This window comes from Citrus clementina, unplaced genomic scaffold (genome assembly GCF_000493195.1).
Source record: "Citrus clementina cultivar Clemenules unplaced genomic scaffold, Citrus_clementina_v1.0 scaffold_5, whole genome shotgun sequence".
NCBI lineage: Eukaryota > Viridiplantae > Streptophyta > Magnoliopsida > Sapindales > Rutaceae > Citrus > Citrus x clementina.
In genome coordinates this window covers 38707280-38731837 of record NW_006262201.1, presented here as the reverse complement: position 1 = coordinate 38731837, position 24558 = coordinate 38707280, and the positions used below count along the sequence as shown (strand labels likewise).

Genomic DNA, 24558 nt, shown 5'->3' with positions numbered 1-24558 from the left:
TATTTATTATTTTTAACAATATTTATAATTTTGTTATTTATTTATTAGTAATTTTAAAAATAAAAATAAAATAAAAAATTAAAATGGGGAAATGGGTAGGGGATGGGGATTCCACCTCATCCCCGTCCCCTCCCCGAATAAAAAATTGGGTAAAAAATTTTCCCCGTCCCCTCCCCGAAAAAAAAATTGGGTATAAAATTATCCCCGTACCCTCCCCGAATGGGGAAAATCCCCGAGGGTACCCGTCCCCGTGGGGATTTTTGCCATCCCTAATTCTTTGTCAATATATGCAGACATTTTCCTATTTTTATTTTACAACCTGGATATCAAGAAATCTGTGGGATAAACTCCCACTCCCAAGTTCAAGTATAGAAGGATTTCAATATTGGCAGTTCTGTAAGGTTGAGCTGCTTTTTGTGCCCATTAATGGGGAAAAAAAAGAGTATTAATTAGTTCATTAATTTCTTTTCCTTTTCTTTTTTCCCCTGGTATAGAGACAGCAGATATGGTGGATAGACGTTTCCTCGGCTGAGTAGCTGGTTATTCATCTGTAAGTTAAATATCTACTCTTGAACCTTTAATTTGCTGTTATCCTTGAGTTGTCAATGACGTTAAATCTTATTGGTCTATTTTTTTATCCTTTTGCATTTCATCATATTTATTGTCTGTATATGAAGTGAGACATGTATGTACTGATGAAACAAACACAAACTTTATGCCCTTAATCGTGCATTTCCAAATTAAACACATATTTTCGGGAATTTCGAAAATTACCGTGATCTCCCATGAATCCGACCTTGAAAGCTTGTTATGGAGCCTCAAGAGAGTTGCTAGTTGCTTGATCTAGCTTCTGAATTCCTTTCTCTTGCCTCAGTTCAAGGATCGGCTTGCTTCAAAATTTGCTGTACACACACTCACGGGAGAGAAAAGAGGGAGAGGGAGAGAGAGAGGTGCACTGCACTCATGCCACTGATTTTTCCAACAGTTAACTCCCAATGGGCTGAAGTTACTTAAATACAGCGGTTGAGTGCAGGGACCCCTCATGTGTTAGTACAAAATTGCCCATCCCATTATTGGCAAAAATAACACAATTAAGGATATACTTGTCCATAATATACTACTGTACAGGGTATGTCAAAATTGCTCAACAATATTTGACTTTAGTCACGTATTAATTTGGTAAAGTATAGAAAATAATTAGAATGATTTATGTCAGTCCACATAATGTGAGAAATAAATCTAACAATCTCCCACTTGGACGACAGAAATCACTCTAATGATAAATTTAAAATAAAATAATATTTTGAAAACAACCGAATTAATCAATATGTGACTATAACAAAAGGTCAAATACAAGCAATCACCCAAAACATAAACAAGTCCAAAATGTGCCATAAATATCAAATCATATGTGCACCGACAGGATGCTCCATATAACAAGACACTTATAAACACGTGATCATGTAGTAGTATACAAGTATAATTATGGAAATAACATGACAATGTGATCAACATGCTCATTTCCATAAAGTCCAGATGTCTAGCAAAATGAGACGAAAACAATATGTCTCCTAGACCATCGCTTCTTTATAACCATAATGATACTATAACAAAATGTCTCGAGAAGCGAGCTTCCTTTTTAATCATAATGAGACTAATACCAAGATGTCTCACAGAAGCCGTGCTTTCTTATAATCATAATGAGACTGAATCAAAATGTCTCAAGAAAGCACACTGAAGCTAAGTCATAATGCTTCAATCTTTAATGTCCATATTGAGACTTAGCAAAATGTCTCGGACCATAATATCCTCAGTATATATATATATAATGCCATACGCAACCAAATGTGTACACAATATATGGCATATCCATTTCACATAACAACATGCATGCTTAATAACAAAATGAGTAATACATAAGCTCATTTAAGTTGCAACTCATAATACAAACCAGAACTCCCACTGACTCAGCATATATAAGTGGATTGAAATAATCCCATATGCGTCACATGCTCCCTAAATACCTTTGGAGCTAAAGCTTTAGTAAGTGGATCGGCTAACATGAGTTCTGTAGGGATATACTCTACTGATACACAAGATAGAGCAATTTTCTCTCTCACAAACAAGTATTTAATGTCAATGTGCTTGGAACGTGAAGAACTCCCTGTATTGTGAGAAAAAGAAACAGTAGCAGAATTATCACAGTATATCTTTAATGGCCTCGGTACGGCCACTATATAATCTAGCCCTGTGATAAAATTTTGCATCCATAAAGCATGACATGTAGCCTCAAAACATGCTACATATTCTGCTTCCATTGTTGAAGAAGCTATGAGTGTCTGCTTGACACTTTTCCATGATATAGCTCCTCCTGCCATCATAAAGATGTAACCTGATGTGGATTTCTTGTCTTCCAAGCACCCTGCAAAATCAGCATCAGAATATCCGACTATATTCAAATAGTCAAATCGCTAAAATGTCAACACAAAATCTTTAGTGGCTTGCAAATATCTAAGTACTTTCTTTGCAGCCTTCCAGTGTTCAAATCCAGGATTGCTCAGGTATCTTCCAAGTACTCCCACTGGAAAGGCAATATCAGGGCGAGTACAGACTTGAGCATACATCAAGCTACCCACAACGGATGCATACGGAACTGTTTGCATTCTAGCTTTGTCTACATCATTATCGGGACACTGAGACTTGGAAATTTTGTCACCTTTCGAAATTGGAGCTTTCCCAGGAGCACAAGACTGCAAATTGAACCTTTTCAAAACGCGATCAATGTAAGTCTTTTGAGACAAACCTAGAATTCCTCTAGGTCTGTCACGAAGAATCTCTATCCCTAATACATAATGGGCTTCACCAAGATCCTTCATATCAAAGCTGCATGACAACATTTGCTTTGTCTCAAATAACAAATTAGTGTCATTAGCAGCGAGCAAGATATCATCCACATAAAGCACCAAAATGATATATTTGCTCCCACTGACTCTCAAGTATATACACTGATCAACGGCATTCTCCTGGAACCCATAAGAGGTGACAATATCGTGAAATTTCAAATACCACTGTCTGGATGCCTGTTTAAGTCCATAAATGGACCTTTTAAGCTTACACACCATGTTTTCTCTACCAGACTCAACAAAACCATCAGGTTGCACCATGTATACATCTTCAGACAAGCTCCCATTGAGAAAAGCTGTCTTCACATCCATCTGATGCAATTCTAAATTGAAATGAGCTACCAATGCCATGATAATACGAAAAGAGTCTTTGGTAGAAACAGGAGAGTAGGTTTCAGTGTAATCAATGCCTTCTCTTTGACTGAAACCCTTAGCCACAAGCCTGGCCTTATACCTCTCTACCTGACCTCTGGCATCTCTTTTGGTTTTGAAAACCCATTTGCAACCAATTGGTCTGCATCCATCTGGTAACTCAACTAAATCCCAAACCCCATTATAATACATAGATGCCATCTCATCATGCATCGCATGTATCCAAGATGATGATTCTGAACAACTGATGGCCTCTTGAAAGGTAATAGGATCAGATGAAGAGTCAGCATCAAAATCATGCTCCTGCAAGTAAATAACATAATCATCAGAAATTGCAGGTCTCCTGATCCTCTCTGATCTCCTCAATGGCACATCAGTACCATCATCCTCTACAATCATGGGCTCCATATTATGATGAAGTTCAGGATCAACAGAAGAATCATCAATATGTGGTAATCCCATCGCAGAAGTCGGAAAAGATGGAATAGGCAAAACCACACGTTCTTCTCTCAATGTCAGACTGCGAGGCTCAGAACTCCCACCATTGTGATCATCTTCAAAATAAATGGCACGATCAGACTCAATGATTCTAGTAGTGTGGGAAGGACAATAAAATCTAAAACCCCTTGAGCCGATACAATAGCCAATAAAATGACCACTAATTATTTTCGGATCAAGTTTCCTTGATTGTGGATTATAGGGCCTCACTTCTGCTCTGCATCCCCAGACATGAAAATGACGAAGACTCGGTCTCTTTCCTGACCACAATTCATAAGGAGTTTTGGGCACTGACTTACTAGGTACTTGATTCAAAACGTAAGCTGCAGTCCTTAAGGCTTCACCCCATAGAAAATCTGGTAAGGTGGAGTTACTCAGCATACACCGCACCATGTCAAGAAGGGTACGATTTCTCCTTTCAGCAATTCCATTCTGTTCAGGAGTCCCGGGCATTGTATACTGGGCTTCTATTCCACATTCCTGAAGAAATTTAGCAAAAGGTCCAGGATTACGCCCAGTTTCATCATATCACCCATAGTACTCACCACCTCTGTCTGACCTTACTGCTTTAATTTGCTTGCCCTTTTGGAGCTCAACATTAGCCTTAAAGGCTTGAAACACAGATAAGGATTCAGACTTTTCAGCAAGAAGTTCAACATGACCATAACGAGAAAAGTCATCGATGAACGTGATGAAGTACTTATAACCTCCAATGGCAATAGGAGTAAATGGCCCACAAATGTCTGTATGTACCAACTCCAGCACCTGTTGACTCCTCTGAGTTCTCTCTTTTCTGGTTTTGGCAGTAAGTTTGCCTTTGACACAATCAACACAAGTGCCAAAATCAGAGAAATCCAACTTATGTAGAATGCTATCTTTAATAAGCCTCTCCATCCACTGTTTAGAAATGTGACCTAACCGTTTATGCCATAAAATAGAGGAATTTTCATCAACCTTGACACGATTAGAGCTAACAACGTGCATAACATGAGCATTGGATGATGATTCAACAGCACGAGAAAATAAATCAATCATATACAAGCCATCATAAAGAGTGCCAGAACCAACTAACTCTGAATTGCGGAATAAGTAAACTTTTCTATCACCAAAATGAAAAGTATAGCCACATCTATCCAAAATAGATACAGATATCAAGTTTCTCCTAATAGAAGGAATATAAGTTGTATCTAATAGATCCAAAACATGGCCTGTGGCTAGATGTAGTCTGACAACTCCTATGCTTTCAACTTTGGTTGTCACTCCATTGCCCATGTGAACTATCAACTCCCCTTCATTGGGCTCCCTCCTGCTTATGAATTCCTTTCTTTTCCAACCATGCTTTGAATCCCCTGCAGTCAGCTCTCTTGTGCCCAGGTTTCTTACAAAAGTGGCACTTTCCCTTAAAGCTCTCAGAAGTGGAACCAGAAGTGGTAGAAGAAGTACCACGTGAAGTTTTCTTGCCAAACTTTTTCTTCTTGAAAAACTTATTGCTGCCCTTTGAAGAGCCTTTCTTCACACTCCCACTCTCTTGAGTAGTGGCCACCATGACAGTGTGAGATTTCCCCTTCTTCAATGATTCCTCTTCTTGAACCACATAAGCAGTCAACTCAGTGATATTCCAAGTGTCTCTCTGAGTATTGCATTGGCTTCTCAAATTGCCAAATTGTGGTGGAATGGATTCAAGGATTTGGAAGACCAGGTAGTCATCAGGCAGATTGACATCCATGTCCTTTAACTTCTTATGGTAACTGGTCATCTTAAGGATGTGCTCTCTCACTCCAGAAACACCATCATACTGAGTGTTAGCAAGCAGCCTCAGATAGTTACCATTTTCTGCCTTATCTACCTTCTTAAAAGTTCTTCCAACAGCTGCCAAGTAATCTTTGGCCTTATCACATGCAGGGATGCTATCTCTAGTTGTTCTATCAATGGTGTATTTCATTGTATCCAGACAGTGTCTATTGGATTCATCACAAGCTGCCCACTCTACTTTTTCAGCAGCAGTGCTCTTATCTGTGGGCTTGGCTGGTTCATAAACTCTTAATGCCAAGTCTCTATTCAGTGTAGACAAATAAAACAAAATGGACTCACGCCAGTCCTCAAAATTTGTCCCAGTTAAATTCTTGAGGGAGGCTACTTGGAGAAAGGAGAGAATATCTAGAGCTGAGGAAGCAATAACAAAAGAATTATCAAGCATGCAAAACTAAAATCATGCTATAATCAATTACTCCTCATTCTAAGTTTCTCCAATAGCAACACAATATGTTAGGCATCCTTTAACAATATAGGAATGCACTAACCTAAAGATAAAGCAGACAAGTTGAATATAACACCAACATTGACCTATTACCGACAGGGTAATTAAGCCACTCAGTAGAAAATACTCAACAAATCTCTTTATCTTCCCAAGCATCCTACCAAGTAGTGATTTGCCGACAGGGCAGTATCATCACCCGTATGGATCTTGGTAATAACAATAATAATCCATCACATAATCCATAATTCATAATTATAAATGGACAACCAATTGCAAAACACCAAATAATTTATCATGATTGGTCCTACGATAAGCAGATACACAATCACTCTAAATTGTAGTTTTGCATCATATATATATTTCGTATATTAACAAAATTGAGGCTAAATAAATTTTGTCAAATGAAATTAACAAGATATTAAATCAAATAAAATATCTACATGCCTCAATAAAATATATAAATGATATGCCCATAAGATTCAATAACTGATGGATTATTTTAAAATTTAAAATTCTGAAAAATCGCCAAAATTGAAAGGATTTTGGACTAAAAAGAAAAATTTTCAGAATTATGTTTACTGTTTTAACTATTAAAACTTTTGGCCCAAAATGTAAATAAAATAAAATAAACTGTTGGGCCATACTATAATTTCTCAAAATTCAAGGGACCAAACTGATCTTTTACATAGTTGACCCTCGGTCAAGGACCCTTTCGAAGGACCCTTTCGAAAAGTTTGCAAAGATTTTGGGCCATAGGGACAATTCACAAAATTTAGCGATCCAAATGAAATTGTCCCATCATCTTCAACCTCGGGCTGTTGCTACAGTATTGTACAGTACATTTACAGCATCCACATCCATACCAACCCGATTTTGGCCACAAAAAAAAAACACGAAAAAATTATATCTTTGCTCCAAAATCATCACTCATGCATTATTTAACAACCGTTTGAGGAAATATGTCCAAATTCGAAGAATTCGAAAAATCCGAAAATAATAAAAAAAAATTCCATGAGTGAGATTTCTTCAACAAAACAACTATGGTTTACAAGGAAACGCATAACCATGGGCTCTGATACCAATTGATGAAACAAACACAAACTTTATGCCCTTAATCGTGCATTTCCAAATTAAACACATATTTTCGGGAATTTCGAAAATTACCGTGATCTCCCATGAATCCGACCTTGAAAGCTTGTTATGGAGCCTCAAGAGAGTTGCTAGTTGCTTGATCTAGCTTCTGAATTCCTTTCTCTTGCCTCAGTTCAAGGATCGGCTTGCTTCAAAATTTGCTGTACACACACTCACGGGAGAGAAAAGAGGGAGAGGGAGAGGGAGAGAGAGAGGTGCACTGCACTCATGCATTTTTCCAACAGTTAACTCCCAATGGGCTGAAGTTACTTAAATACAGCGGTTGAGTGCAGGGACCCCTCATGTGTTAGTACAAAATTGCCCATCCCATTATGGGCGAAAATAACACAATTAAGGATATACTTGTCCATAATATACTACTGTACAGGGTATGTCAAAATTGTTCAACAATATTTGACTTTAGTCACGTATTAATTCGGTAAAATATAGAAAATAATTAGAATGATTTATGTCAGTCCACATAATGTGAGAAATAAATCTAACATGTACATACATTCACATGTGCTCACCGACCACAGTCTTTTAGTTCACATTTAAAGGCTTAAAGTTCTTTTGTGTGTTATTGTAGAAATTGAGTGAATACTTAATTGTTTGTTTCCTGTAATAAAATCAAGACCAGTTTGGGATGATCAACCTAGCTCTTTTGGAGAAATTCTTTTAGAATAATTTCTCTTGATGCACCCACTTAGATGGTTTGTAAAGCGAGGAGCAGGTTGTTTGACCAGAACGCCGAAAAAGTTCACCAGGAATCGAAAGATAAGTTCCTCGAAAAAAAGGGCAGTTTCGAAAACTCCACATCATCAAACAGTATTTTTTTAAAAATCGAATCTTGGTGGTTGGAGCCGCATGTGAACAGTGCATGATGGTGTGTGCTCGATACGATGTAAAAGTTAATATGCAAGTGTATATAATAAGTAATCTAATGATAAGTATCAAGATCATTTTCATATGGATTGATATTATAAGACTTATTACAATAATCATAATAATAAAATTTAAAAAACAAAATAAATAATGAGATTAGTGATCTAATGAAATTAAAAGTGTAATAAATAGAATGCTATCATGTGAGAAATAAAAAATATCTATCTTTTGGCTAAGAATGAGGTGCCAATGGGAATAGAGATTCCTAAGATGAGCAATAAGAAAATTGCACGTAAGCTACCTATTGCAGTGTCCCAAAAAGGTAGGAGAACCACAAGCTCGAGAGGTTACCACATGTATAAAATAAGAGGCAAAAAGGCAGCTGGTGGTTTTTTTTGCCTCCCAAACCTAAGCTTGTCACCATCTTGAGACCACCTTATAAATTACACAAAAACGCCCTCACTTGAGGGAGGGCAACCATTAACTAAATGTCATGTGTCCAAAATATCTAAAATGACCTTCAAACACATTTTACAAAGCTCAAGGATTTCTTCCAACTGGTAACCAACTTTCATTATGGAAAAATTATTTACTTATCTTCTTTCTCAAAACACTTTTCTCCATTGTTGATAGCTTTAAGGTCCATTTGACCTTGAGGTGCCACTTATCACTCAAAATCTAACTTGAACGTTGGAGTGGAGTAATCAGCCACCGTCGACTCATGTTTAGAAGGACATATTTAGCTCATGTTTGGTGACCTTCATTTTCATTTTCATCACATCTTTTTTCCCTTTTTATCAAACACTCAAACCACCCAGCCAACCTGCTCGAGAACGCATCAAACATAACAAGGCAGCTTCACATCCCTCTATTCCTCCTCTCTTAAGCTATTTTATTTGTTTCAATCGGTTTCAATCGGTCAACCAAAATCTGACTAAAACATGTGCTTTACTCTTATTCACACACCAGAAACAATGCCACCAAATTGTGACTTCAATGTGTTAGAATGCCTTGCATTACAATTTTTCTATAATTGTATTAATTTTGATTCTCCATTTAGTACTAAGAACATAATCATTTGGCGTTCTTCTATTTAAAAAAAAAAACAGTTAAAATAAGAAGAAGAAGAAGAAGCAGCAGCAACCGTAGAGCTTGAATTGGGATTTAAGCTCACTCGTACAAGAGATGATGATCAATCTTCCATGGCTGATCTTTGGCTCACCAAAGATCCCTCCGGTCTAATTTTCATATTTGAAGAAACTAATAGCAAATTCATCCTCACCGGACTTCTCAAAGATTTTTCTTATTTACTTAACTCTATTTCTCTTGCATTTTAATTTAATCTTTTTGTTGTATAAACTGATGGTAAAAACAGCAGGTTATCCTATTATATAGTTTAAAAAGTGTTTAGAGGCTTGCACCAGCAAAGACCTCTAAACGCAAACTACTTCCATTTGCAATTTTACCGTAAGGGCTAGTTCAGTTTTACGGTGACTTTTAAAATAAACATTATCAATTGTCCCAGATAAATAATTAGTCGTAAAATTTGTTTTTGGAAATTCTGTGAGTTTTCAAAGTAGAGCACTTCAATTTGTAAGCCTTAGGTTGTGACAGTGATAATAAGTAAATTAGTCTTTACATATTTTCCCTATCTAAGCTACAATTGAATAGTTCGTATTTTCAAAGGCAAAATATGTATATATAGAATAATTTGTATTTTCAAAAGCAAAATGAAAAAAAAAATTATATATAAATCAAGAGGGATTTCACCAATTCGAAACAAATGTTTTGTTTAAATTCATTCTCTTACTTCACTAACATTTCGAACAGAGGGAGATTAATCTCATTTGAAGTTAAACTTAACAGGATTTCCATTTACATTTCAAGACTCTCAAGCTTCAAATAGCAATGCTTTGATTTAATGAAATGTCATAAATGAATGACGTAATATTTCTTTTCCTAGTATTGAGTTTTTATTTTAAAGATTCCCTGAAGGAAATTATTATGAGTAATGTATTTGCTATTGCGTTATGGTATTCAAGACAAGTTTCTGCAATTACTTTCACTTTCTGCCTTTAATATTTTAATTGATGAGTTAATTGATTTAAAGTTTTATTTGCTTGAGTTCAGATATTATATAGATTGACACATGCTAAATTTTATGTAGTTTTTAAACTTCACTAGCCAAGACATTTATTTCAGAGTAGAAGATGCGAATTCTCACTAGATAAGACATTTACAGTAAGGGCCAAGTTTGACCAGGAAAAGAAACCAAGAGCTTTCAGAAATTAAAGATTTGGTTTCATAACCTGGAAAGACAACAAACCGAACTCCGTAACCACCAAGGCCATTTTCTTTGGCAGCCTCTCCATTTGCATCGAAAATTTGGCTCAAATTTGCAACTTTTCCAGGGATGTTATGTTCCACCAACCGTGCAGCTGCTATGATGCAGGTCAAAAGAACTTCTGTTTGGATAAGGGTCCCTTGACCTATCAGAGATAAAGAAAGGAAGTGCTTAGAAGAAAAATTTTGATCCACTTGAGGCTAAGAGCAAAACCATTCAGCATTTAAGATATTGGCCCAGCTGGGTACAGCAGAGATGCCTTAATCTATCAAGAATGGCCTAAAACAATAGCAAAGAAGATTCTTGATGATCAGAAACAAGAGTAACAACTGACTTATACACCACAAAAGAAATTAGTAGAGCAGAGATTTTACAAGCGTATCCATGCAGCTCTTTCTTGACTGCAGATAAGTCATCTTGCTGACACGCAAAGAAATTTCTGGCAATTACCGTAATAACTGAGATATTTATGGGAAACCATTGAAAAAGCATAGAAGTGGCTCCTGATAACCGTGAAAACAATCACCAGTGGCACAATCTTGTAATTGAGAAATGTGTTATCGATAGAGCAAGCCTACAGTTAACATTAAATATTGAAGCCAGTGAGGCCAACTCCAAAAATAACTTGAACCAATTTCCTGGTATTGACATTTGAATTCATATTTCATAGAATTGGACGTGGTATTTTCTGGTGCCATACACAGAAGTGTGTAATATTGGCCTTGGCAATTATGTATACCACAAGAAAATCACAAATGTGCAGGTATGTCAACTATGGCTATACTCATCTTGTTAGTTTGAATAACACTAGCTCACAGAAATCAACCAAACTAATGCTTTACTGTAAGCAGGATAAACAATTTAATGTTACCTGAGGTCTAAATCTTACCTAGAAATGACCAAAGATAAACAGGCAAAGCCTTCCAACAGCACAAATCAAATGTAATAAAGATGCTGAACAAAGATACAAGAGGAAACACTTTCCAACAGCATAAATCAAAGGTAAGAAAATGCGACAAAGTGTTGTTCTAGTTAAGGAGTAGTAGCACAAACAAATAATGGAAAATATTGATTCTTTGAATCAGAGCCTTGTGAAATTGAACTGCAAAATTGAAAGGTTCTGGAAAATGGAATGTTTAAGACTGGCCATTGTTGTATTGAAAAGAAAACACCATCTTACATGAAATATATTGCAGTCAGAATCTAAGCCAAAGGAGAATTTCAAATTAAATTCTTTATTCTTCTTTCAACACAAAAGGTAACTGAAATTCTGAAAATGAATAAGACAGAGGACCATTATATTTGCCGATTTCATCTTCATTAGAAAAGATTAACAAACAACGGAGACTCGTCTGATAGCATGAGGAACTTGTCATTGCATTAAAAAACAAAATGTGATAAGAAAGTTACAATAGCATCTAGCTCTTTCAAAGAAAAAATTGTATGTATCATTAACAAAAATTGGAAAAAGTATGAAAACAAAAATCAACTACAAAAACAAGATGCAATTTACTAAGAAACTTGATTATACAATAGAAACACAAAAGATGGACAACAGCACCATGGACTGTGATGGTCCAATTCCATATCCTACTTTCTTTACACAATATATGCTAATAAATACAAAAGAAAATTTTCCTCCTTACATTTTTTATTTTTATTTTTTTGCATTCTCAGTGCCAGCTTCAATTACATCTTCATCATCCTGGCATTCCCGAAAGAGAAAATGAAAACCCCATTTGCAAATTTTCACATTTGGATACCTATAATCAATTTCCGAATCAAAAACTAATCAGGACCATTCCCTTTTCCCAAACTATCAAGACCCTCAGTTCGGCTACGCACAATCTTATGAAAGACCTCCCTCACTTGTCCCTCCAGAGGGTCCAATCCCCCCTTTATCGATTCAAAAACCATCGACAATTCCAGCACTCTTTGCCTAACCTCCCCCTCCTTCTCCTCTGTGATCGGAAACTGAGCTGAATCCAACAACTCATTCATCAGCCTAGTGCTCTTCTCAATCTGATAAATCTCTCTCAACAACCCAGAAGCATTTCTCCTGTCCCTTCTCTTCGACTCCTCCATAATTCTCTCGTGCAACATCAACATCGGTGCCGCCCAAGAGAACTGCCTAGACATGGAGAAATGCACCTGCAATCCGCGGTCCTGACACGGGATTGCAGCCACAAGAGCCCACATTACAAACAACAAAACGAAACTCATGGTAAAAACTAAATTCGCAAGCCCATTGGTCGCCATAATCTCATGGCTTCGAGGAGCGGACAAATTGTTCCCAATGGCCTGTAGCTGCCTAGCCGCGGACCAAGACCTCGAAACACTCCAAGACAACGATCGAAAATGACCCAATGACTTATGAAGATTGTCTCTCACATTGTTTCGCCCAAACGAACGGTTCCGGTTGGCCAAAGCAGAACCGGATTCTTTTTCATCTAACATGCTAATGGCCAAATCGACCATGGCCTTCTTAGCGCGACGAAAATGGCCTTCACCGATTAACTTCTTGTTATCCAATGCGATGAGCACAATCTCAATGAGTTTCTGCCACTGTCTAATCTGTTCAATCCCATCCCGAATGGCATTACAAACATCAAGCGCTTTCACGCTCCGCTCGAAGTAGTCGGCAATCAACCGATCCATGGGCGGCTTATGCAGCTGCGATTTATTTCTAAATAGAATTTGACGGAACTCGTCTTGCGAAATCAGAAACGACTGAAGAAGCTTCTGGACCCAGGAGAGGGTCAACAACTCGTCAGATGACGACGACAAGTCGAGAAAGCGATCGGTGACTCTTTTCTGGAAGGATTCCAGCTCAGTGTCGGCGTCGTGGTGTTGCATATTCATCCCTTCAATCGAATGGACCTGATCGCGTCGGAGACTCAAAATTGAACGGCCGATGTTGGTGAAAGAAGCCGCTGCTGATGAATCCGTAGTAGCGGGCATCTCTGTCTCTCTCTCTCACATTAAAAATATTTTATTTGAATTTTTTTTTTTTTAAAGGAGAGAAAGAATGATGGTGGATGAATTTTGAGAAACCCTAACGCAAGGAGACGGCATTATATTGGGGATATTTGGACCGCGTTTTATGGTGGTTGAAAAGAGAAAGGTCAGAAAGGAACGGATAATTAAATTATTACCATTATTAGAAAATTGGCCTTCATTATTTTTCATCTCTCTCTCTCTCTCTCTCTCTCTGCATGTGATCCGATAAATTAAAAATTTTACAAAATTTGGTGAAATTAAAGATCGTGTCAAGCTTTTACACGCAGCGCACACGTAGCGGACACGCGGGATGTGACGAGATCCGGGCCGTTGGTTGGAAACGCGCTGTCCTTGTCTGATGAACAGTGCTAGGTCTTCAGATGGGTTACACGTGCGGAGACGTTAATGGCTAAGACGCAGTCATTTTGTATGTGCACGTGGCAGGTTCAGCTGAGTCTACGTTGGCGCGTAATGGGGATAGACGGAATTGGTCCCGGTCTGATTCTTTCGTCTAGAAGCTGTTGTGTTGACGAAAATTGAAATTGCCATTATGTAATGGTAAAATGTCAGTTTTTTGTTTTTTGTTTTTTAATTGGAAGTTCTATTTATTTATTTATTATTATTATTATTATTTTTGGTTGTGTTGCATTGTGCTGTGAACTTATGAGTTATGGTATTTGTAAAATTAATGATGGATTCGTGAAACACAATTTGTTATCAGTTCATCTATTTCATATATTTTAATCAACGGTTCATATCATATTAAGATATAGTTTGGGTATCAAAGTTATTTGATGATATCCAAAATTTGAGTATAGTATCTTTAAAAATACCATAATCTTATTCTAAACATTTGAGTAATAATGTTATTGAAGTTGAAGAGTAAATATTTGTTACTGCATTGTCAAAGTTTTTGTAAACTCGTTGGATTGACAAAAACAAATGAACGCATCCCAATGTCAAAGAATTTGATTTAAAAACAAAAATATTTCATTTTTAAATCTCTAAACCCAACCATTAAACGTATATGTCTTTTTGCAAAAAATAAATGAATAAATAATAATGACAAATAGATAAATAAATATTTTCCCTTTTACGAACAATAATTGTAATCGCAATATGTATTAAGAAAAAAAAATTAGAAATATTGAATCTATGTTATTATTCAAAATAGTGAACACTAACAAATTCAAACTTCCAAGTGTTTTTGAGGCGGTAAAGAGTTGATAGAGTGAAAGTATGTGGCCACGGGACTCTTAATAATTTAGAAAGAAACATCAACTCTATCACAAGATTAGCAAAATCTCAAGTATTATTATCCAAAACCCGTGTGTGTATATATGGTAATTTCTTATCCTCGTCTTCCTTAAAATCAAAATAACATAAAGGCATTAAAATCTCAAAATTTTTGTCTTCCCAAACTTCCATTACACGGGGCACACTATTCAAATTATTATAATGGAAGTTGTAAAAAAAAAAACATGATTAAGACAGCTACCAACAAAAAGACTGGCAATTATAGATTCTGATGGCAACATATTATCTATAACTATAAGAAAGAAAGAAATTAATTAATTAATTAATTAATTAATAATATGAAGGTGATAAGAACACGAGCTTAGAATATGACAGAAGAGAATCTGTCTTCTTAATCAAAAAACTAACAACTGCATATCATCAAACGTGTGGTCTTGAGTTGATAGACTCTTTGGGTTTGGTTCAAGTTCAAGGCAGCTGTTGCATAAATAATAAATATACCGACAGCCAGTCAGCCACAGCTAAAGCAGAAGAATGTGATAATGTTTTTTTTTTTTCCCAAAATAAATAAAAAGCATGCTGCAGACAGAAAATAAATTTTGTTTATTATTATTATTATGCAGATTTTTTTCCCTGCTTGTTTTATGCTGTCCTAATTATTCTAAAATTTTCTCATTTGAGCTGTGACTTATCTCATGACTGAAAGATAACAAGTTGAGTTTATATATGTTACTCGCAGCTTATTATAATATTGTAATAAAGATATATCGGTGCATATTTTATTACTTTCACGTAAGTTTTAATAGAGTCAAAAAAAAAAATAACATACAACACAGGAGTTGTGGAAACATTAATAAATTTCCCCCTTTTTGTTGTAGATAGTAGATTAGCAATTTAGTGCTTGTAATAAGGGACTACTACAAATTCACTCTATTTGTGAATGATTCCAAACAGAATTAAATTTTTGGTCCAAAATAAGGGTTATTGATCCTTCTAGTTCGAAGACTTCAATTCAATGTACCGGTGCAGTGCACATGGAAGGTCCCTAGTCCCTAGAAATCTTTTCTCCAATACGTGGAAGAAGTCTGATTTGGTCAAACTTGTCAGCTAATAAAATAAAAGAATTATTCAATATTCTCATCCAACTCTCAAATTAATTATTCAATGGAAAAAAAAAATAAAATAAAATGGAGCATGCTTGAACGTGTGTATAAATACGATGGCCCTAGCCCCTAGGAGTCATTGAAATATTATCTAAATTAATGACTCAAGGAAACCAATGGGATAACATTTCACAATGTTTCTTAATTTCATATACAATAATATAATGAATGAACAAATTACGGAACAAGCTAAAGACCTAACCTTTCTTTCGTTTCTTTCTTTTCTTTTTCTTTTTTTTTTTTCCAGCGAATGATTTCTATTTTCAACTTTTACCTTCACAAATATCAATTTTTTGACTTATCAATTATTATATTACCAAGACTACAAAATTAAGAATTTTTAATATATAACTTGCAATCATAACGCAAACAATAATGAATAATTTGATTATTACGCAAGTAAAGCCCGCATAAGAAGGAAACATATTTAATTCGTCCGAAGATATAAAATTGTAATGATATTCTATTCTTGCACGTGAAAGGTTTCAATTTAAAAAAAGAAATATTTAGACTTTTTAATATTATTAACGTGCCTGCCCACTAGTTAAATCAAAGATACCAGAACTAGAAAAGGCTGACATTTGACTGTGAGGTATTGAGTTGGGCTGTTCTCATTTCAATGACAAATTTATTCTTCTTCACCCAAGAGATTAAAAAAACCAAAAAAAAAAAGGAAAAATGTTTGCCCCCTGGTAAGACGAAAAACAGTCACACATCTCAACATCACCGTAATAAAGAACTTCAGAGTGAAAAGTTGTGGACCAATTAAATTAAATATTATTGCTAGGGCTCATAATTGGTGGTCCTTAAAATGTTATTTAAACTATTAAGGGGTTTACCACGGAGTGGGGGGGGGGGGGGCAATTACAATTAGAGAACTGGCCGCTTGGACAGGTTCGTTCTTGGCTTATGTAGCAAGAAACCAAACTTAATAATAATAAAAATAAATAAATCAAAGAATTACTATCTAATCCGCAATGATGACATTAAATATCTCACATGCGCATGATTACATATAAATTTCTTGATTCATCTCGCCCGAAAGTCTGAATATGGCAACTTGTCCATGTCATGCCTTGCAAATGAGATACCCACTTCTAGTTTATTTATTATTAGTTTATTTCTTGTACTATTATTAGTCAATTGCTATGGGTGGGAAGTAGGACGTTTGTACCTCGATCATGGTCGCTCCAATTTTTTGAGATCATGCTTTTCGGCTAAATGACACTCCTAATTCAAGCAATTATGAAACACAATCAAGTTTAATTATTGATGGTAAGAAATAGATCCAAATCCTGAAGGAAACATATATAATCACGAGGATGACAGTAATTACTGATTACAAGGAAACAAGCACTTTCATGCCTGAATATTGTGCAATTTTTACTTTTAAAAAAAAATTAATGAGATAGCCAGAGGTCTATCCAAAAAATGAATCATCCACTCCAAAATTCTTTTGCTTTTTAATGTTCGACATCATAATTCATAAGGCGGAAATTGTTTGTTACGAAGTCAAGCAGAACCCCAATGAAATTGGTACATTAAATTATTGCCAAATGAAATTGTGATCTATTAATTAAAGTAGCAGTCAGTAGGGATGCTGACTTAACTGATGATGATCTCAAAAATGGGACCCTATCTTCTGGTCGCTCCTAAAATGACCAACCAGAGAGTCCTGAGCTTGACTTTGAATGAGTCCCCAAATTGAATTATTGAAACACTCAAAAAAATAAAATAAAACAACAACACAGCCTAGCCAGAGTCCACAAGTTCTAATCTCAGCAGTCATGGTCATTTACTTGAATCCCACAAAATCTAAACGCTCAAAAAAGAGTGCAAGTAAAGCGAAATAAAGTTTTGGAATCTTACAACTACCATTCAGGCTCCCAAGCAGATACTGGGATTAACTTTTTTTATATTCCTCTGTGTTCCACCTCTGTAGCAAACTGAATAAAGGGAAATTAAAGGTTAAAAGATAAAGAAATTCCAGGATCTGCGGCGACATTAAAGAGAATGAGACCACGTGAAAGTTTATTCAGGAACAAATTGTCTAAGAGAAACCCAAGAAAAGCCATGAATTTCTCCAGACAACAATGGATTCCTGCTGACTGAATCATTGAAAGTTTGAAACAATTATATCAGTGGAAAGATCTTATTGACTAAGTTATAACTTACAAGAAAGAAATCTGTTGACGGTTGAAATGATCACGAAATCGGTGAAAAGTAATAGGAGGATTGCAAATTTCAAAATTGACAGTTAAAGTGATCATGAAATCGGTGAAAAGTACTTGGGAGGATTGCAAATTTCAAGCAGTCTTCTTCCATACAATCAAGTTACATCTCACCTCACTTTTCTTCTCCATTTTTTTCTCAACCTTTCTTTTTTTGGCATTTGTGAATACTGTTCACTTGGCTCAAGATAAAGCTGCTTAACCAAAATACACAACATACAAGTAAATGTCCAAGACATCAGATCCTTACCTTAGGCTGACCCCAGCTTGGATGGTTAAAGACCAAACTGAAATCATGCTACATATCAGGAAGACAAGAAATGAATGACCGCAAACGACTACTTGTATTTTCGTTGTGGAATGAGATCATCAGTTAATTGAATGCTTGACTGGAGCATGTGTCAATGCCTGAAATGACAGCTTGCGGAAATGCTAAGAGAGGCCCCTGATTTATCAAACTTGGACATGTGGCAAGTGAAAAGCAACTTAGGTATTAGAAGATAGCTGAACAACCACTAGGGATATCAATTGACGAGACTTTTCAACGCACTTATCTCATTCTCTTTAGCTACAACATCAGCCACAAAGATGCTCCCCGAATCTGACCATCCACCCAATACATCCCTGTTAGAGCACTGCCAACAAGAAATAACAACTAAAGCTGTGAGATTATCGGCATTTTTCCTATATCAATACTATAAGCTCTCATCATAACTAATTCAATTCCAGAACTGAAACCCCACTGCTCAGTTCTGAGTCAATGTCTTTGCTAACCATCTCTGAATAAATTACACCTTTGGTTTCTACAAGTTTATTTACAGCCACATCATATATAGGCATGGACAAAAGTTATAATATTCTTCATAATAGCAATCAATCTTAGCTTCAAACTGAAATAGAAAGCATGCTTTAGCACATGAACCTGTAAGTCGGGACAACTTTTCCAACTTTGCTTTAGCACCACCACTTTCAATTTTTATTTTATTTCAATTAATAAATTTCCCTCTTTCCGTCGAGGATCACCGAAAGAGGGGAAAACAAAAAAAAAAAAAAAAAAACTAATGCACTCTAAATTGAATGCATGGTATCAGCATCATTTCAGGCTATCAGAGGCTAATTTCTGTGATGCATGGACTGCAGACACAGTGACTTCAGAAGAATCTAATACCTTACTGAACCCAAGCCAGTTTGAGTCTCCTCTAAAAGCAAATACCTTACTGCTCTCTCTCCACTGTCCACAAAAGACCTGCGATATATGTTGTTATTTCAGAGCAATTAAAGCAATCAAAAATCAAGAAAGATATTCCACATTATGTGTTTTTTGCATATTAGTACCCAAACTACTGAAACATCATCAGTTCTTCTACTGAACTTGATAAGAGAAAAACTTGGCAATGAAAGGTTATTCTTTATGCTCTTAATCTAGCACTGGATGCACACTTAAAACTGATTCACCTCACCCCACAATTTCTTTCCTGAATCCACACAACTGCATGCCACGTGATCACTACAGTCTAATCATTCTACATGTTATAATTGGTCCAAGTAGTCAAGTACCTACCATCAAAGTGGCAGTCAGGAACTAAGGAAACAAAAGCAAGCTTGCTTTATGGGTATCTTCTTATTTCATTAACAAGAAGAAAAATGATATGAACTTAGCTTCAAATTAAATAACATCAAAACAAATCACAGGTAATTTAATAATAAATTGAGCGATCAAATGTTGAAATGAGCAGCTTGAACATGAAGCTCAAATTATTGAGTAGAAGAAGAACTAAGAGAAAAGAAAGAATTGATTTAAAAATTTCATAATCACCTCATAATCAACCCCTTGCACATAGATGTAATTGGAGTCAATTGATGAAAAAGAAAGTCCAGTTATCTGCAATGCCAAAAAGGAAAGAACGGTAATCTCTAGCTGCAATGCTATATCCCACAAAAGTTCAGTAGTCAAATGAAAAGTGGAATTTACTGAAGACAAGAATGGCAACAATAGAATATGGTGAAGAAATTGCAGGTATATCCTATGTTGTTCACGGCTAATGCCAAGTTAAACAAATTAAACAACATTTGATTGGATCAACCAAGTCTGTCCTTATTTTCCATACAGGCTAACTGGAAAAGAACTAAAAAATGACAAGAACCAATTAGCAGAAGGTTGTCAGATAAATCGACTGACCTCATATTTTGAACAGTGCACCCATCTTGATAGTGCTGACCATCTAGATACAAGATATAAATAGAAGTTAGGATCAATTTCAGTTCGAGGTGATGTATATTGTATCTCCATTTTCTGCTAATTAGTATTCTGATATACAAAATCATCAACAATAAACATATAGTACTCTTAAGAATTCAAACGAGACTGCATAATTTAGAACGTGTGATATGCGTAGTTCAACCAATCTAATGATGTCCAACCTGCGAGGATCATAAATGGTCACAGTACGGTCAGCCCCAGCAACTGCAATATTACCCGTTGAAGAACTGCAAACAGCATACAAGATATCGCCAACAGAACCACAAATTCGATGTAGACAACCACCATTTTCTTTCATTCTCAAATCCCATATAGTTAGCTGCAGCAATTTCCAAAAGTGAAGACCGGCACGAAAGAAGATATAGATTAGAGGAGCATAAGTTCATTTTATTTATTAAGAACACGTAATATAAGAAAGTCACAAAATTTACCTGACAGCCTTCAGTAACTGCTAACATATTTGGACCTCCATTTACAGGACTTAAATTTTGTACGAAATTCAATGATGACGGATACCAGAGACTGAAATATAGTTATCTAAATCAGAATGTGTAAACAGGAAAATCAGTACAAATAGTTACTCAACACAACTAAACCTGATCTCATGTACTACTGAAGAACAGAAGAATGTCGAATACCACTGTTGTCAAAGTAAGCCACTACTAGAAGAACGCAACATAATACACAAAAAAAGGAAAAGTCCAGGACAGAAACATGAAAACCAAATAGAAGGTTGATGAAGATATTTAAGAATAATAAAGCAGATAGACTACTAAATTTTTATTAGCCAAAAGGAAAAAGAAATGGGAAAGAGGAAAGGGGCAGCTTCCTCAGTTATACTTACGTACGTAAAGTCCGAAGATGGATATCTTGGTCATAAACATCAATGCTTTTGCTGAAGCTACGTGCAACAGCTGCCTAGAATTAGAGACTAATCAGTTGAAAAGGATGTATAACTTGAGTTTAAATTATACAAAAAGAGAGAGAGAGAGAGAGAGAGAGAGAGAGAGAGAGAGAGAGAAAAAGAACTTCAATCCAAGCAAAAGATACACATTTTAAAATGAAATAAATTAGCAAATTAGTTTATAAAAGAAGCTAGGTACCATGGACCATTGACTTGGACTGAAGCAAAGCCCTGACCAACTACCTTCTCCAACACCACAATCCTGAGGCAATACTGAATATGTAAGCCTGTCCACATCTGAAAATTTCAGTGGCATACATTGATAAGCAGTTTTACAGAGCCATAGAGGTAAAAATGAAGCAGAAACCACCAGAAAAACAAATAATGGAAATACATTCAGCTATAGCCTTGTAATTCAATGAAGAAAAGCATTATATGTCCCTCAAAATTGGTAAAATTATGCTTGACAAAATTTCATTCAGAGAACAATGGAAAGATTTATACGACAATGGGACAAATGCACACAAACAATTGAACTCTGTAAATTTAGCAAGGCAGAACGTGGACAGAATTTAAAACATTGTCTAAAATTAAAATAAAATAAAATTTAACCAAACATTACAACAACATTGTGCCTGCAGCCACCAGATTGTCGAGTAAGACAAAAAATCCAACTTCATATCTTTTTCCTCTGAGACATGCAACAATTAGATAATTGCCAACATACACATGTAAAGAACATTGCATACGCATTGTAAACATTTGGATTAGGCAATGCCTGCCATGACAAAGATTAAGACAAGAGGTACCTTTACCACTGGTATCCAGCTTAGAGACAATAAGGTGACCATAAGAATCCACACTTCCCAAAACCATATAACCACTACCTGCAAGGCATAAGGTGACAATAGAGAACAATTTAAAAAAAAAAATCATCTAAAACATTGTCAAGAAGATAATGATGAATCAAAAATATGTAAAAAAAGTTCAACTCTAAGACAGAGTAGAGAAATCAAACACTATCAAGGTAAACACAAGTCACTCACTATCAGTCTCAGCAAGGGCTATACTCTGAACTTCTGAACGATGGGGACATCGGTTAAGCATTGAAGAATCCATGACCTTTATAAAAAAATAATAATAATAAATTTTAAAAGGAAAAAGGGGAAAGGAAACAAATGGAAAATAAATTGATAGCTTGAAGTACCGGTGTCTGTTCAGGAATGAAGAGACTGTCTTTGCCTTCACTAACAAACCAATCATCCATCATAACCTACAAGAGAAAAATAGATAATAATAATAAATAAAAAGTCAACAGCTAAAAGAAATGAACTAATAAAACTATCTTTAAAGGAACCTGGAGCTTGTAGAGGTGGCAACCAGAAGCAATGTAGACAAAACAAGAGCAGCCGTCCTCATTAACCTGCGAAAAGAAAGAAAAGATTATTATTAAACGCAGACGGAACAGAGAGAGAATTAAATTGAATAGAGGGAGAGAGGGAATGTATGAATTACGTGGAGAGCGAGGCGGGTGGACTGAATGTTTCCAGGAGATGGATTCTCAATCAGAGATAACGGAACCTCTGCCTTTCGCAGACTCTTCGCCTCTAGCACCACCATCTCCCCGTGGCGGGAAAACGTTTGTCTCTGTTGCTTTAGGAAACGTATGTAATGCAGCAGCCAGCAGCCAGCAGCCAGCAGCCAGCAGGCGAGGATTTCCGGGCTTTTTAGCTTTTAAGACCCTGTTTGGCTTCTTTTTGTTATTTACCTTTTCCTCTTTTTTTTTTTTTTTTTTTTCATTTACTGTATATTTGTTTACTTTTTCTCAGTGTGCTACTAGTAGCCTACCACAGCAGCAGAACCGCAGAGACGCGTCTCCTTAACACCAAACTACATATTGATGATTTGTTTTGATACCATTTAACTCAGTTTTCAGTTTTCAAATAACATAAGATTTAATAATAGTCGTAGTTATTCACTTATTCTTTGAAAAAAAAAAAAAACCAAAATTCACAAGTTTTTGCGAAAGGAAACAAAAAAAAAAAAAATCATCAGATCTCCTGCTAAAAGATACTTTACTTGAGAAGCTACACCTTTTTTTTTTTTTTTTACTCTCTTCGCGATATCATTAGGAAATTTACAATCATGGGTATGCTAATATTCAGTTGACGCTATCGAAGCTTGCACCAGTGTCCTGAAGCTACATATTAATAACATTCAGAATGAATTTTCAATTATATTAGATAATAAGCAGAATCATTTGCCAATCTCGGTACTTATTTAGAGATTAGGTAAACTTGGAATAGAATTTTATTCAAATGAGGCACCAAAAATAATGAATAATATAACACTTAGTGCAAATAATGAGGAGCATTGGAAAAATGAAAATAACCGTTAAAAATTTGTAAGTTCTTATTGAACTCTTGCTATTATTTTGCTAAAGATTTACAATGATCTGTAATCACATTGCCACAAAGGAAACCTCCGCAAATAACTCATTGTGGTACCAACAGGAAGGGCCAAGAGTCCAATACCCTGCAAGGTCGAAAACTAACTAAAAACAGATTAAATTGATGAAGTAAATGAAAATAAAAAAGACTCCCATGCTCAAAAGAATTACTACGCAATCTTTTACAAACTCAAAAGGAAGTAGCATGGCCCTCAGATCTCATTGCAAGTCAGTTCATGCAGAAGGTTATGATTTTCACTGCAAGCCATTCCACATCTTAAATGGTGATCAGATGAGCACCATAGCTACCACCCACCACCACCATCAATTGTGATAACAATAACCACAATAATAATAATAATAATAATAATAATAACAACAATAATTGAGAAGAAGAAGAAGAAGAAAAAGATGATTACGATGAAGAATAAGAAGAACCAAAAGCAGCAGCAGCAAAAGTTAGCACCAATGAATGATGGCATAGAGTGGCAGCAAAGATGGGGTTCGCAATGAAAATTAAAGCCACCAAACAACACAACGAGTTTCCATCATTGGGCAGATGCAAAATATCACAATGGTAAAACCCTTTTTAAGGGTATATTAGTAAACAATCTAACCCATCTTTCAACAATTAGCAAATCATAAACAAAACACCAGAGTTGACAATCATCTAAGTTATAGAAGCATGAATGCCTGACAAACAAAAACTTAACCAAAACCAACTAATCAAACTGGAGCAGCCAAACAAGACAGTTTCAGAAGGAATAGTCAGTTTGAAATTTTCCAATTTTGACAGAATGCTACTGAGACATAACATGGACTAAACAGAGGGTCATTACTAACCTTGTCAAATGAGTCGCTTATCTGAACTATCAAAGTGCTCATGAACTTAAACCGATAACGC

At 35.8% G+C, this 24558-nt stretch overlaps 2 protein-coding genes across 7 annotated transcripts; both read right to left on the bottom strand.

Moving 5' to 3' along the window:
• Positions 1-11875: 11875 nt before the first annotated feature.
• LOC18041955 lies at positions 11876-13541 on the bottom strand. The gene has a single exon (XM_006434401.2). It carries the CDS (start codon positions 13349-13351, stop codon positions 12179-12181), a length of 1173 nt encoding a protein of 390 aa, XP_006434464.1. The 5' UTR covers positions 13352-13541; the 3' UTR covers positions 11876-12178.
• A 3443-nt stretch (positions 13542-16984) lies between these two features.
• LOC18041954 lies at positions 16985-22967 on the bottom strand. Of its 6 annotated transcripts, none has more exons than XM_024182982.1 (15): positions 22721-22967; positions 22563-22628; positions 22413-22478; positions 22252-22327; positions 22015-22092; positions 21405-21502; positions 21146-21219; positions 20733-20823; positions 20463-20620; positions 20221-20263; positions 19858-19923; positions 19210-19287; positions 17986-18676; positions 17680-17756; positions 16985-17040 (listed from the first exon to the last, which is right to left on the bottom strand). In XM_024182982.1, exons 1-13 carry the CDS (start codon positions 22823-22825, stop codon positions 18566-18568), a joined length of 1110 nt encoding a protein of 369 aa, XP_024038750.1. In that variant the 5' UTR covers positions 22826-22967; the 3' UTR covers positions 16985-17040; positions 17680-17756; positions 17986-18565. The 6 variants fall into 6 exon arrangements, with proteins under 6 accessions (XP_024038750.1, XP_006434462.1, XP_024038749.1 ...); XM_006434399.2 differs by lacking the exon at positions 16985-17040 and having other exon boundaries at positions 17594-17756; positions 17986-18499; positions 18592-18676; XM_024182981.1 differs by lacking the exon at positions 16985-17040 and having other exon boundaries at positions 17594-17756.
• Between the last annotated feature and the right edge of the window lie 1591 nt (positions 22968-24558).